The sequence below is a fragment of the Bactrocera tryoni genome, chromosome 5, assembly GCF_016617805.1.
Source record: "Bactrocera tryoni isolate S06 chromosome 5, CSIRO_BtryS06_freeze2, whole genome shotgun sequence".
Taxonomy (NCBI): Eukaryota; Metazoa; Arthropoda; class Insecta; order Diptera; family Tephritidae; genus Bactrocera; species Bactrocera tryoni.
In genome coordinates this window covers 32696582-32712211 of record NC_052503.1, presented here as the reverse complement: position 1 = coordinate 32712211, position 15630 = coordinate 32696582, and the positions used below count along the sequence as shown (strand labels likewise).

At 38.2% G+C, this 15630-nt stretch overlaps 1 protein-coding gene across 9 annotated transcripts in view; it reads right to left on the bottom strand.

Annotated features, from left to right (window-relative positions):
- Nucleotides 1-15630, bottom strand: part of LOC120777372 (sensory neuron membrane protein 2) — a 65266-nt gene that overhangs the window by 25951 nt on the left and 23685 nt on the right. For 7 of the 9 annotated variants that reach the window (XM_040108658.1, XM_040108656.1, XM_040108659.1 and 4 more), the window contains 5 exons: nt 15472-15619; nt 15075-15207; nt 8702-8754; nt 7567-7827; nt 7048-7477 (listed from right to left, as the gene is read on the bottom strand). In XM_040108658.1, the coding sequence (XP_039964592.1) occupies nt 7048-7477; nt 7567-7827; nt 8702-8754; nt 15075-15207; nt 15472-15619 (1025 nt within the window). Of the gene's footprint in view, nt 1-7047; nt 7478-7566; nt 7828-8701; nt 8755-15069; nt 15208-15471; nt 15620-15630 lie in introns of all 9 variants that reach the window. The other 2 variants (XM_040108651.1, XM_040108655.1) reach the window with 2 other exon arrangements.

Below are 15630 nucleotides of genomic sequence, written 5' to 3'. Positions count from 1 at the left end.
CACTCAATCCTCAGGATCTTAGTAAGCTAATGGTGACCACAAGTAACCTCCGTATTGTTTATAATACGTAAGGTAATCGAAATGGAATTCATATTCAAGGTTTCAAAAAAGTGTTCTTAAAAGTTCGGAAGTAAATATAAAACAAGATCTTAATAGTACAGTTCAGAAGTTGAGACTTATTTAGAATGTATAGAGAGGGAGATAAAATGCCGCGTAAGCAGCACAAGATATCAATGTAAATCTTCTATGGAGCTCTGAGGGTTTGTGATGACATTGTGAGTCAGAGAAATGAGAAATTATAAGTAATTATTAGTTTTTCTAAAACAATTTGTCTGATATCGGAGAGAAGCTATGAAACATCTGGAAGGAATTTTATTATTTGAATACCATATGCATAAATCATGAAAGTTAATTTAAATAATTATAAATCTTGGTGCAAATCTGAAAATCGGAGAGCAATAAATCACAGAATACCGTGACAACGTAATCACATAAGTGACGTTGGATATTATGTAGAAATTCCGTATACAAACTCGTGTCGTATTCTTTCTACTTTCGAGTGGTCCCGTAAGCCTTTCTTTCATATTTATTTTAAGAATCTTATTAATACTAATAACCGCTAATAACTAATGTCTTAAATTTCAGACTAGCCAAATAACCAGTTTGCGCAACTGTCGCGTCTATTAACGCCTTCGAATCGAGGCATGCTGAATCGAAAGCGAAAAATCGATGCTCAGCGCTACGGCGGCGAATTTTTCAAATGAATATGGCTATTTGTATTACATACATACATACATGTACATGTGAACATGTATGTGTGTGTGTGCCTATGCAAATAAATTGATTCATAACTTATGACAGCTCACAGCAGTAAGCTGCTGGCGCGCTAAGAAGAATTGCTAGTTGTTAGCCGTTAATTTGTTTTGCTGTCTTCGGCAACTAACAGTTATAATTGAGGTGTATGTAGGTACGTGTATATGTGCATATGTGTGTTTAACGGGTGAGGGTATTTGTGGCTTTAGTTGTTGGAGGATTAGCCAATCGCTGAGTGGCCGACGATGCCAATCAGTCTCTGAAGAGCAGCCCGAGTGTCGGCGACGTCATTATTGCTAACGCAGTACTCAAGCTCACTCAGGTATGTGTGTGTGCCTGTGTGTGTTTGTCAGCTGTGTGGGTTCAATGTTGGCTCTTGTAGCCTTTGAATAGCTCATACAATTACACTCTTATTTGGTTGCTCTTCACTAACAACAGTCTAATTCCAAGTGTCTTCTTAAGCACACACTTAAGTTGATATGAATTCCTTAAGTAACGGCGCGCTTATTGTCACTGTGTGTTACCTCCGCGCCCCCGCTGAGTTCTCCACCCCCTTCCGTTAGCTGTCATGATTAGTTGTTTGTGTAACAAAAATGGCATTTTATTTCCGCACAAATTATGAGAATTAGTGATTAATACGAGTCTATTAGCTGATTATTCGCACTAAGGCATTAAGTAATTTTTCTTATTACTGCATAGGCGACTAGCGCATCTCGCTTATTTACTGAGCTATTGCGGCTAAAATGCGCCTCATTATTTTGCGATTGTAAACACATGTGTATAATTTATTGCCAACAAGTTTTTTTTGTATACTAAGGGGCGTTCGATAGCTACAAATCGATAGCAAATTGATCGTTGTGGCTGCATAATTGCCGATAACGCCCTTTCATCCATAGCTTGCGCCAGCAGGGCGTTAATGGCGGTTTGGTTAAATTATGCGCCCATTTAAGCGCTGATGAGCACCTTTCTGCACAGTTAGTGACGCCAGCGGGCTTACATATGTGCATATGTTCGATAATTTGGCTTGCAAATTTTATTACCGTCCATCACTTCGCACAGTGTTGGGGGGGGGAGCACCGAAAAAGGCGTGTTGACTTATTAAAATTTCTATGTCTTGGCATAATTTGCACTGGTTAGCCATGAATAGTTCAATGCCAATGCAGGGTAGGTCAACTGTCTCGATAATAATAATAAAACAAAACAAACACTTCAACCGCTTTTTGTGGCTAGTTTTGAGCGTTTGACGTGTGTGTGATTTTTTGTAAGTTCGCATGTAAAAGTGAGAAAGCAAGAATTGGAAAAAATCTATTGAAATTCAAATTAGTGATAATTTGGCTCCAGATGGGTTCACCAATTGTGATTGAGTCTTTCCTGTGGGATTATGTGCACGCGACGGTTTGAACACAAATCAATTAATTAGAATTACAAATTAGTGTTAAATATTTACATCCTGTTCGAAAAGTATGTATCTTAACTGAAAGTCGTGCTTGAAAAATAATTGTTTGTGCAAAGTTTTCGATTCAGAAAGTTCGAAATTTTTAAAATGAATGCAATAATCAGTTATAGCAAGTCAATTGGAGCTTATATGGTATATAACCAAAACTTGCGATTTAGATATACTGTTTTTTAATAGCCTTTTTTGACAGATCACGTCTGAGTCGTATCAAACTGTCTGTTATTTTTGTTCAGTATTGTTTGGTATTTCATCGTGGAAAGATTTACGCCTAAACAGCGTTTACAAATCATTTAACTTTTTTACGAAAATTCACGTTCTGCAAAGAAATGCCAAGGAAAGTGTATAAAATACAACTTGTGCTCAAGCCGCTTGATCTTCCCTTGCGACATCGCTTCGCTCTATGGGCTCTTGAAGTATTCAAAGAAAATCCGATATTTCGACATTTTTTTTTTTGCTCAGCAATAAAAATCATTTCTGGCTCAATGAGTATTTAAACAACCAAGATTGTCGCATTTGGGGCGAAGAGAAACCAGAAGAGATTAAAGAGCTGTCTTTTCATTCAGAAAAAGACAAAATGGTTTGGTGTGGTTTGTGAGCCAGTGAAATCATCAATGTATTTATAGCAAACATTTCACGTTTTGGGTCGGTCGATTGTCCACCAAGATCATGTAACACAACGTTTGACTTTTTTTTAGAGGGGATATGTAAAGTCTAAAGCCTTTGCGTACAATCCCGCTTTGATTCAGGCTTTGTAGCAAAACATCACTCGTGTCATTCGTCAGTTACCACTCGAAATGCTCCAGTAATCGAAAATTAGAGATAATGGGTGAACCATCTGAAACGCGGCCAACATTTGAAATAGAAAATTTTCAGAAATCTGCCACGGGAGGGAAGCATTCGCCTACAACCTGAGAAAACAGTGAGGTAATTATGGTTCGTCTTAGATGGGAAGCTTTAATGGAATCTTAACATCGAGGAGGGAGCAAATAAGATATTTATTGCCTTACGTTGCTGCATAGGAGCCATTGGCAAACGGTAGGGTCTTTTACCGAAAGTAGTGCTTTGGCTCTACGACACCATAGTCAAGCCCAATATGTTTCATGGAGTCCTTGTGTAATGTAGTACTCTAGTAAATATCACACTCGCAAGAGAACTCGAGAGTGTTCGACGAGCGGCGCTCATTCTGCATATAGTGCTCTTAAATATCACCAGAGAATTTGGGTTGAATGAACAACATCCGATGTGATTAATGTACAAGTAGGTACCTGCTGACGACAGCCTTACCCCACGGTACTCAAAAGTACAACGAATCAAATCAATCAGCGCCCTGAAAATACCAAGCACTTTCAGTACTAATTGGCAGTGCGGAATGGACAGACTAACCATCTTGGTAGGGTTCGAGACCCAGGGTCGAATGAACAACTGTCAATGTGTTTTACGTGGGTATCTGCCTACGAAGGCTCAAATCCACGGCGCTATCTATTGCTAGTAGCACATAGATCAAATTAATGCGTTGATCAGCGCCCCAAAGTGTAAGTGCATGCACAACACTACACTCTGGAAGAAACCAAGGTATGAGTGCCGCCCCACCCACATACACTTTGGTTCCAATCGGTTCGGGTGAAAACCAAAGGAGACACCCTAGCCACCTTGGTCGGGTTCGAGGCCCATCTAAAACCTCTGCCGTACTCTCGGTCCGGCACCCGGCCGCAGTGCGACTCCACATTGGACTATTGCCCTTTCTGCATTTAGGTTTAAACCACAGCCCCCACGAATCTCCCCAAAGGGAAAAGACCCAATGAGCAGATTGGAGCGAACTCCAAGGGCAAACTGCTCCCCGCGGTACCATGTTTTGGTATTTGGTGTGACCTGTAGCTCGCGCTACTGCCAGTCGAGCCCCTAAGAACTCCGAGGAGCTCTTAAGAACCCGGCTGAATGATGTGTTGTCCGTCAAATCGATTTAGTGTTTGTTATATAATCGCAAACCCATTTAAAGAATATGATAGCATCTCAATACATATAGCACTTTTCTGACATCTCTGACCATGCCGACATTCAATAAACCAGACATGTGAATGTCAAACATAGTGCATTTGGATTTTAGTCGCTTCCTACGACAGGCATGCCTTACCGCGGGAATATTCTTATCTCCCTTCCCGCAGGGAGGGTCGAATGAACATTCGGAAATCCTAGCATACTTTGAATTTATACCGAATCTTTCGGACCATGGAGCCACCGAATCAAATTCTGGCAGCTTTTTTTCTGCCGAATTACCTGTGAGTATGTTATGGGCGCTTAGAAGCCGTTGAAGGAGAGGGGCAGTGAGCTTCTTTACGTATGAGTCAAAGCATGAGCCGGCTTGCCGGCCTATGGCAACTCAACTGTTCTGATAAACTACGAGTGATAACTAGGAAAGCTTCGTAATGTTCTGCAAAAGATTTGGAGCCGATTCGCATTATTTTAAGATTAGAGAGCGAGTTTTTAGGCGGTAAATTAAAAAAAAACATGTTTCTTACTCTCCTTACTTCATAAATTGGAAATGGAAATCCGTTTAGTATTTTTTAAGAATTTAGGGAATAATCCAGATATCGACTGAGATTGGATCAAACCATTTTTTTCAATTAAGTGATTTTTGAAAAGACTGAGAATTACGTTTTTATGTTTCCTTAAAAAATTAATTCGGGCGAAGAGTCAGAGAAGAGTCATTTATATAATCCGTTCTGCGGAACTTTTATGTCGTGCGCAAAGTCTATGCTAATTAGACTAACTTGCTAACAAGAACATGTTCTTTTAGACATCGAACCATTTCAGTTTTTATAATATGCATATATAGTATTTTCTAATCTTTTTTATGCTTTTTCGTCAGAAATTATTGATTTCTCATGAATAATTAAAACTTGCAAAATTCTCTCCATCTGTTGAAAATCATGGAAGCGTAAATGCGTTAGAACATCGGGATCAAGTTCAACGAATTCAAGATTTTTTTTTGGTTAAGCAGTCGTTTTTTATGTGCCTTAGAAATAAATTAAGTCAATTAATTCAAAACGTTCTATTGATTTCATTAGCATTGGTAATGGGTTAAGGTTAGTTGCTTTATGGTTTATAGCCAAACATTTACATTATTTTTTGCTTTGTCGGGACACTAAAAGTGTGGCTAATGAAAGGCACATGTGCTGCGGTTAACCGCAAAATTTGACTACATAATATCGATGCTCAAATATAATGGAAATTGATTTTTTTCTTTTACGCGTGCGCGTGGCTTGTTTAATTGGTGTTCCAAGAAAGCTCCTAGATATTGTAATTGGAAAGCAAAAGAGCGGAAATAGCTGAATTTGAAGTTTGGAAAGGAATTCTTAGATCACATTGTTCTATTGAATAGTGCTCTAGAACATACATAGGTTGTAAATTCAGTACATTTGCTATATGCAAGAAGACATAACCTCATTCTTTCAACCTTTGATACTAAATCAAATGGGCCAACAGAAATTATGTTATTCGGAATATAAGAATAGGGAAATATATATATATACCAATACGTAAAAACTACGGTTGCTTGGACGTAGTCCTTGACAGGGCTTCAACTATCGAAGCTGCGCGTCAGGGATAATGCGCACTTACCCAATCGTAGTACTTGAAGTCATGCTGGAGCTCACACCGCTGTATTTGGTCAGGTAGCGAAACATACCATACTGCTAATGGCAGCAGAGGCTTTTTTCAAAAGGAAGATAATGTCGTCTCAACAAATGATGGTCCTAGGGGAAGACACACTGCTGGCACTTCTTCCAAGGGACGGCGTTACTAAGAGGGTTAACTTTACAAAGAAGTTCAGAGTTACTCTCGGCAGTAAGTTGGAGTGGAACGATTCCACGCTCCACATACTACTGAAGGGGAAGTACTATCCAGTGGTACACTGACGCCGCGAAACCACCGGAAGGAATTGAAGCAGGCATTGCGGGACCGCATATCAAACTACCCATACCAATGGGAGGTTTTTTGCATACTTCAAGCATAAGTCTTTGCTATAAGTTAGTGTGAAAGAAATTAATCTCCACCGCAACTATCGCAACCAGCGTATTGCTATACTTAGCGATAGTTAACCGGCACTAAAGGCGATGTCAGCGTATGATGTTGAATCGCTTTTAGCGGAGGAGTGTATGGGAGCTGAACCGCCTAACAGTGTGCAACCGGGTACACCAAATATGGGTGCTGGGGGATAAGCTGGCCGACGAACTAGCCCGCTCTGCGGCAGCGTCCAGAATGATGGGGCCAGAACCATGCATTGCAGTGGGGTCCCACACTAAAAAGAACTTGCTCTGCACAGAGAAGAGAGAGGGGAGAGAATAGCATTGACAGCAAGCAGCAGGAATAAGCTATGCCAAACTACTCCTGGGAGAGTACAACCCTGTAAGGTTTAAGGAAATGAAAATTTGTCCGCCTCCTTGTCACGCTCTATATAGGGCACTGAAGGCTCCGAAAAGGAAAATAACTTTTTAATTGAAATACGTGAAAAACCTTAAGTTGGTCTTCGAAAGTTAACTGACATAAAATCTTACTTTGAAGTCATCGTTAAGTTTTCAAAACTATAGATCTAAATACTACTGTTATAATAGAATATTTTTGCTCTACAATAAATATATATAGTATATAAGGCGTCATTTATTTCAATGAAAAAACTGTTTTTCTATTCTTTGAAGTTAATAGTTAGTTAGTTTCCCGATTTCAATAGGCATTTAATATTTTATAATTTTACTAGACAAAGCAGAATACATTTTACTTACCTAAGCAGGTCGTCAGATCTAGCGCGCCCGCATATAGGCAGCCATTCTTTCGTTTAATCACATTCGCCAGCTTGTCAACACAGAAGCACTCATTGTCGTGCTCCGGACCAATATCGTTGATGAAATTCTCACCGATCGAATAGCGAAAACCGGGTATGCCCTGATACTGTATATCACTTTGATAGAATAACTGCACCGAACGACAAATATCCGCACTAAAAATGTACATAGAATCGCCACGTTTGCGGAAGGGCGGATACGAGGAAGCATCGGTGCCATTGATTTGATTGCACATAGAAGTTTCGCCCTCGGAACCATTCAGCCACACCTGAAGATTGTGTGAATCGTCGAGTTTCTGAATTTCGAGCACACGCTGTGCATCGCCTTTGCCCGTGTGCACTTCGTACACTTCATTGCCAGTGCCATTTTTCTACAACAACAATAGCAGTGATTAGCGCGACTCAGTGATGCGTGTGAAAATGATTTGCTGTTTTAGTTTTAGCACTGCTAAATACTCACGTGATTGAAGAATGAGAATGCCAAACTGCCGTCGCTCAGTTCACGTATCGTCTTGGAGCCGCCCTCTTTGATTTGATTACAAATCGCTTTCGCAATACCGTTCGTGTTAATACAGAAGCGCACACCATCGAAGAGGAACTCACGCACGGTGGTGTCGAGAAACATCGATTTGGGATCGTTAAAGACGGCCTTCAGATTGGCATTCAAGTGCACCAGCAACAGCGACAAGCCCGGATCATTCTCGGCGATCGTCAGCACCGACTGCAATGAATATGAGTTATATATGTTTGTATTTAATTAATATTTATTGCGTTTTTAGCATTTTTAGCGATTTTTCATTAAGTTTTATTAGGTATAAAGCACCAACGCCAAGCTTAGACTTCATTCTCATGCTTATTTACAGTTTTATTTCCGATCAAAGCGTTTAATTGCCGAGCATGCAATTAACTTAGCGCCGAAACCAAAGCAGTTGAGAGCAAACAAGCGGCAGTTTAACGGTGGGTTAGCGGTGGCTGGGAGGTTAGGGGCGCGCATGCGTGTTAATTGCAATTTCAATGCAGTAAAATAAGCGTAAATTTTTAATTACTAAATATGTAGTTATGTTAGTATGTATTAGTGTACTGGAAGCAGCGATAAGCTGAGTAATCAAGCTTTAATAAATATATATATTTGTATAATGAGAACTTTGACATATGTCTAGGCCTATGAATATTATATTTAATTAATTTATTGAATAAATATTTGTATGTGTGGATGAATAAGTATATATATACATACTTATATACATAAACAAAATTTTCTGCGCAAAATATATAAATGAAGCAACTAATAAAAACCGCCAAAGGCGCATCAAAACACCGAAAAATTAAATAAATTAATAAAAATATATAAAAATAAAATAAACACTCAAAAAATTAAAAATATGTTAATAAATATAAAATAAAATAAAACAAAACAATGTCATTGTCATATTGTGACAGCTGGTAAAGAATATAAATCGTTTTTATGTTGTGTTAATTATTAGTTAATTATAAAATTTTGCATAGGCTGACAAGCAGGTTACTGGGTTCTCAGGCGACAGCTGAACTTGACGATTTTAAAAATTTATAAACTCAAGCGACCCTCAAGCACTTACTTTTACTTGCTTGAATATTTCGTTGAAAATATTGTACATCCATTTATAGGGTGCTACAAGTAGTCGACATAGATATGATGTCAAGTTACGGTGGTATATGTATTGTTATCAAGAGGAAAAAAGAAATTGAAATCTATTTTAATTTTTGTTTTTAATTCTATTGTAATTTGAGTTCATTAAAAAAGTTAGAAAAAACTGTTTTGTACCCAGAAAGTCGTAAGTCTAAATAAGGCCATTATAAACTAATACGTTCGTTCCCGCTGTTTAAAACAACTGCTGAAAGCTTTTTAAACAATTCTGAAACTGTTTGTATGAACAATAAAAAAAAATGCATAGAAAATAATACTTTAATGTGTTGATGAAATGGGCGCCAGATTCTATTAACTGGAGCTAGAACTCGAACAATCCTTCATGCTTCCGGAATACTGCGGAATCGAAATTGAGTTTTTTATTGCTTACGATTCACTACATCATATTACATATATGTAGTAGCATACAATTTTCAGCTTCCCATTGACTATTTTATAACCAAAATACAAATTTTGTTTTAATATGTGTGATTTCTATTATATCGTTTTTCCTTTTCACTGTAAGCTTATGAAAAGTGATTCTACGTTATTTTGCATTTTAGGTGACGATATACTTGTTCTTAGCCAAGTGGTAATTATAGCAATAATATCACATACAAATATTCTTAGAAGCGGGGAAGTAGTAGATATATTGACTGCCTGAAAGCGGCTGCATATATTCTAGACCACAGAACATTCCGGAAAACCAAGTGGCTTATGAATTGAAAAAATGCCATCCGTCTGGCGACTGAATCAGTACAGTACGCAATTCGCTAAAAATGATACGTGTTGAAAATTCCAAAGGCAGGTAGACGGATTATTAGGAGATGTAAGCCTTAAGGATTGCAGGGTCAGCAAGAACATGTGCAAGGTCCCGAAGGAAAACACTCACATGGTCTCGAAAAGACTGCAGTCCGGTTGTTCGTCTAACTTGGCCAAAACTTACTGGAATCACATGTGAGCCGGTTGGGTATTAGTACATTCAGAAAGTTCACGGAAACTGAACACCTTCACCAAACTACAAGGTCTATGTACGGCGTGACAGCAAACCAGTGTTACGTAACCTAACATTTTCCTTTGAATTAATACCACATAATATCACAGCAAAGCAGATTACTGGGATCTCTGCCCATATACTGACACGGGAGTTGTGGGTGGGAAGAAGCCGTTGGAGGAGAGGAGGGTTGGTGAAAGGGTTTACTGTCAGGAACTCTCTATCAACTCTAGCTTCAGACTTCCTGATAATAGCAGTGTCTTCTGAGCGGAGGTTAGAACCGCTATCGGTAGAATGGGAGTGGGTTGGGGCTCCCGTATCCTCTTATGTGCTACTACTACATAGCTGGGCTTCGCGAAGACTTGGCTAGCCAGGTTCAAGATCGATCGCAAGAGATATAGTGATCTCTTTGCGGGGCTTTTAAACGGCTATTACCCTATTGGCGTATGTGCTGTAAGGCTGAGTATCTTACCAGATGCCATTTGCAGAAACTGTATGAAAGAAGATGAGGTGAAAACTACCTAACACTTCCTTTGTCATTGTCCCGCGTTTGGGAGGTCAAGACTTAAACATTTGGGAGCCCATATCTTCAGACATCCCACCGAACAAGCGGGAGTGAAAAGTAAACGCCTGTGAAAATTTACATTGGCTACTAAGCGGTTTGCTAATTTATAAGTTCGAACATAAAGGGCTAGATATAGCAACCACGTGCGATCTTCCATCAGCCATCTAATCTAACCTAACCTAATATCACAGCAAGACTCTGATGTTGTTGAACTTACTGGCTGCGAGATCGAAACTACTTAAGTATCCTTGGCACTTTGCATTGATCTTTTTCGAGAACTGGAAGGCTAATGAACTTGTTTGACGAGAAAATCATAACAGTTTCATTATTATCGCGTTGGGAGTGTTTACTGTTTAGCTAGCTGTGCTTGACTTAAGCTCAGCAAATCATGATTTTTGTTCGGCCTGGGCCAAATTTTAATAAATCTGTTGAATGATTTACACTTTGCAAAACACATTTATTATATGTAGGTGTTGGTGTCCTAGCTTGGTCTAGGCTAGAAAGAATGATCATAATGGCATTGGTAATGTACAATTTCCTTCTTAACTCTTACGCCTTTGGCTTGACTTTTAATTGTTTACTCAAATATACGTATGGAAATACTCGGGGGATTTTACGTCGAGATATTAAATTGAAAGCATACAAAACACAGCTTGTGCAAGAACTTAAATCGCTCGACCTTCTCAAGCGAAATCGCTTTGTTCAATAGGCTCTTGAAAAGTTTCAAGAAGATCCGACGTTTCCGAGCAAATTTCCATCCATGTTTTTTCAAAAATGATGCCGGTGAGAACGTAACCATCAATGGCGACCGTTATCGCGCCGTGATAAAAGATTATTTGATGCCTGGAATGGAAGCTTCTGATATCGGCGACATTTGGATTCAACAAGGCTGCGCCACTTCCCACACATCGCTTCAATAAATCAGCAGAAAAGCCTTCGGTACGCAGATAATTTCACGTTTTGGGTCGGTCGGCTGGCCACCAAACTCGTGTGATTACACAGCATTAGAATTTTTCTTGTGGAGATATATGAAGTCTAAAATCTATGCGGACAATCATCGCGCGTGTCATGCGCGTCAGTTTTCAGTCGAAATGCTCGAACGGGTCATCAAAAATTGGACTCAATGGATGAAATATCTGAGACATAGCCGTGGTCAACATTTGAATGACATAATCTTCAAAAAATAAATGCCAAGAACATTATTTGGAATGATAATAAACATTCCCCATTAAATTTGAAGTTTCTGTGTTTATTCTTTAAATAGTAGGGAACCTCGAAATGGAGCACATTTAATAAAGTCTTCATAAAATTAATAAAAAATTGCTACCTTGTGCAGTAACTAGACATACGACTCTTTTTTCAAGTACTTAGTCTAAACTCTCTTTGAAGTTGTGGTGAACAATTTGAAATAAATTAACCGGCAAAATGGAATTATGAACAAGATTTAAGCTATCCCCGAAGGATTTTATGAAAAGCAGAAAACAGTCGCTGTTTTCCTAATGTTTGACAAAAGGCTTTGCTTTTGAAATGTTGGTGGGAACAGGCAATCAACCCGAGTCCAGTTTAGTAATACTGCGCCTCTATGGTTTTGTATGAAAAATCCAAATGATAATGGGAAATGATAATGGAATAGTTCCGTAGGATTCGCACAATAAAGGTATTGGCTAATTGGTAGCAGTCTTAGCTTGTTTCATTTCTATGAAAACTGTCATGTCGATTGGGGCTTCAAAGTCTCGTTTAATGTCTCAATGTGGAGTGTAGTTCGTGCTTTGCTAATTTATATTTCACCAAATTTGTGAAGACATCACTATTGTCAAGCATATATGAAAGCTTGCACTTCGGAATTCAAAACAGATGCAATTAATGAAATATCTTCGAAAATACAACTGAACTAAACATCAAACACCTGCTGGGATAGCTTGGAGAAACCAGAAAAGATAGTTACGCAAATTCACGCTTTCATTGTGTGGATCAGGTTCTTTTTCAAATGCTAAACAAATTTGCATTAAAATTTTTTAATGGTAAGTTTTATGCATAAATTAAAGGTAATTTGTCCCGAACAGGAATATAAATTAGCATAGAAGATGGACCCATAGTAGATAAGCAAAAGAAAATAAGTAAATGTTCAATTTCTTTTTTCGGTGTATATACACGTACATACATACATATGTATGTACGAAGAACATATGTACTATTATTGATTCGAAATTTTTTAAAAAATGGCATTGCCAATAGTTTTTATATTGATAAACACCTAAAAACATTTATGTTTTTTTAATTTTTGAATAAATATATTTATGTTTATAAATAGGAAAGTAAAAGAAATATGTCTTCTCTAATGACAAGTTTATACTTCAGTCAATTACATGGGCGTTCTGATAAGTACTTTGCCTCACCGTCCGATGACGCCACTATGGCTAGAGAAAATTACCCTCTTGAAGCACGCTCTAGTTCACGGCTACTGTTAACATTTGAGCCGAGTAGAACTGGTTTTATTTTGACCGCGTAGAAAACTGGAAAACAGCAAAATTGGTTAGTGATTCGACCGATTTAGGTCTTTTAGGTATATGACTATCATCTGATCAAATGTGCCGCCATATATCTATCTACAGGCCTTTTTCTCAGGGACGCTACAAAAAGTAGAGCGATAGGGACAGCAAACGACGCCATATTTTCCCACCTCTTTTGGTATATATTTTCAGTAAGTTTTGCCATTTTATCATGGAAAGATACACGATCCAACAACTAGTCACAATTATTAAAATTTAGTACTGAAATTCGGAGTCAGTGGCCTCAACTTTAAGAGCGCTACGTCCAATTTATGGTCGTCATAATCGTTCTGTCAGATTAAAAATTGAGCGTCTAGTGAAAAACTTTGAATCCACAGGCACAGTACAAAATGTTCCCGTGCCAGTGGGATAAAAAAGTGCCATCAATTGAGTAAGACCTAAATCAGTCTCGCACACGTCGTTCTCAAGCGTTGGGCATCACTGTGACGTTGTTGTGGCGAATTTTGCGAAAAGATCTTGGCCAACATTCTTACAAGATCAAATTGACGCAAGAACTGAAGCCGCTTGACTACCAGAATCGTCTTATGTTCGTAAATTGAGCTCAGCAATAACTTGAAAATATAACGGATTTTCATTTTCAAAAATCATCTTCAGTGTGAGGCTCATTTCTGGCTGAATAGCTTCGTCAATAAGCAAAATATGCGTTGTAGGTCAGACAGCAATCCACAGGTAATCCATGAGTTACCATTGTATCCCGAAAAAATTACAGTTTAGTGCGGTTTATGGACCAGCAACGTCATTGAGCCGTACTTATTCCGTGATGATCAAGGACGGCACGTTACTGTGAGTGAGAATCGCTACCCCTCAATGATAACCGAAAATTTTTGTCCCGAATTGTATGATATGGAATTCGACAATATGTCAGCGCCACAAGTCACACAGCGAATGCCACAATCTATTTATTGAAAACAAGGTTTGGTGAACGTGCTATCTCACGAAATGGCCCAGTCGATTGACTACCTCGGTCGTTCGATTTGACGCCGTCAGACTATTTCTTGTAAGGCTACGCCAAGCCTATTGTCTATGCCAACAAGCCAGTGACGATTGATGAACTTCGTGCGAATATCGAAGGTGAAATTGCAGCAACAGCGATCGATTTATGCTTGAAAACCGTCGAAAATCTATAAGCGTGCCCGTGGTGGCCATGCGCTCTTATTGAAAAACCCGTTATTTCCATTTAAATGGCGCACGCAAAGCGAATCAATAAAATTTTTATCTAGCGCTGCGGAATCTTTGAATGTGTTGCAGATAAAGCATGCTGTGAAGGTCATGAAGTTATCGAAAATTTGCCTCATGCGACTCGTCCATCAAAGAAACAGCGCATGGAAAAATAATGTTGATATCAGAGAGATAATGTAATATCTCTGCATTCTTATGAATCGACTTAACACATTTTGGTTAATTTTTTGGGTATGAAGCGTGTCATTGCTAGACTCGTATCAAGAGAACTGAATGTTTTGTAATAACGAAGTGAGGTCGAAACGGTCCAAAATTGAGCCGAAACCCAAAAAAAAAAATTCGCTAAAGGCACTGATAGAACTCTATATTTTTATATTATATTCAGCCAATGTGATTAAAAGATGAGAAGACAGGTGTATGAAAAATTGATTTAAACTTATATCGCCTCAAGAACCTATTTCCAAGGTGATAATAAAGACTTATATTAAAGCACATCAAAATGTATTTTTTTAAAATACCAATTTCATCAATTGTTCAAGGAGTGATACTCGTGAGCACAGTAATCGTCATATACTTGTAATAAATGGCTTCAGCTTATTTTTGATATATTATATGTGCTAGGTGTGAAATATCTAGTATTTCATCTTACTACTTGACCACTCCATGGCCAGTTAAAACGATTATTACTGTGCCTACTGCCACTATGTGGCCCGAATTTATGAGAAAGTTGGTGGGAAACAGGTATAATGATATTAAATTAATTAAGCCTTTCCGATGTACTCTTAATTGTATAAATAATTTTTGTTAATGGGTTAAGTGACCTCAATTTGTTGCAGGTCATATGATGAGTTAGAAAATTCAGAATGAAAATAAAATTTAGTAAATTTCCCACTTAATCACCAATTAAAAACCAATTAGTTATAGTAGAAGGATAGTAGGAGATACATATTTGATAAATTTTAGATTTTTGTTTTGATATGTAAAAAATTTACTTTACGTTTCCCACGTATGCGCTCCATCAGACGTTTCAATACACGCACGCCTGGCGTACGGTTGAGCCTATGGTTTAATCTATTCGCAAAACCCTGAAATATATCAGTTATTTCTCTTTCGAACACTTGTAAAAACGCCTGTAAATAACATTTATTTTCGATTAATAAAAGTATATCTGCAAAGTGGACTTAATTTAATTTCACGAAAGGTTTAGAACTCGAAAGAAATATTTATTATTGGCAGAACAAACTTCACTTATCGCCTGTAAGTGTGCTACAAAAAAGCACACACTCTTCGCCTATAAGTATGCTCAAACGTATCATTATAACATAACTAAATGCCAATAAATATTTCTTTCATAAATTCAAGATACTTCCAGTCTTTCTTTGTCTCTTGCTTACATTCATATGCATATTGAGCACAACAATGTGATCGGATTGCGTGTAAGGTGCTGAAGCTTCTTCGTCAAATTCAAAGTGCTGATCCTGCACATAGCTGATCTTAGAACCATCACGTGAAAAGTGCTTCACTTTCTTGCGCCGATATTGTCTGCATTTAAA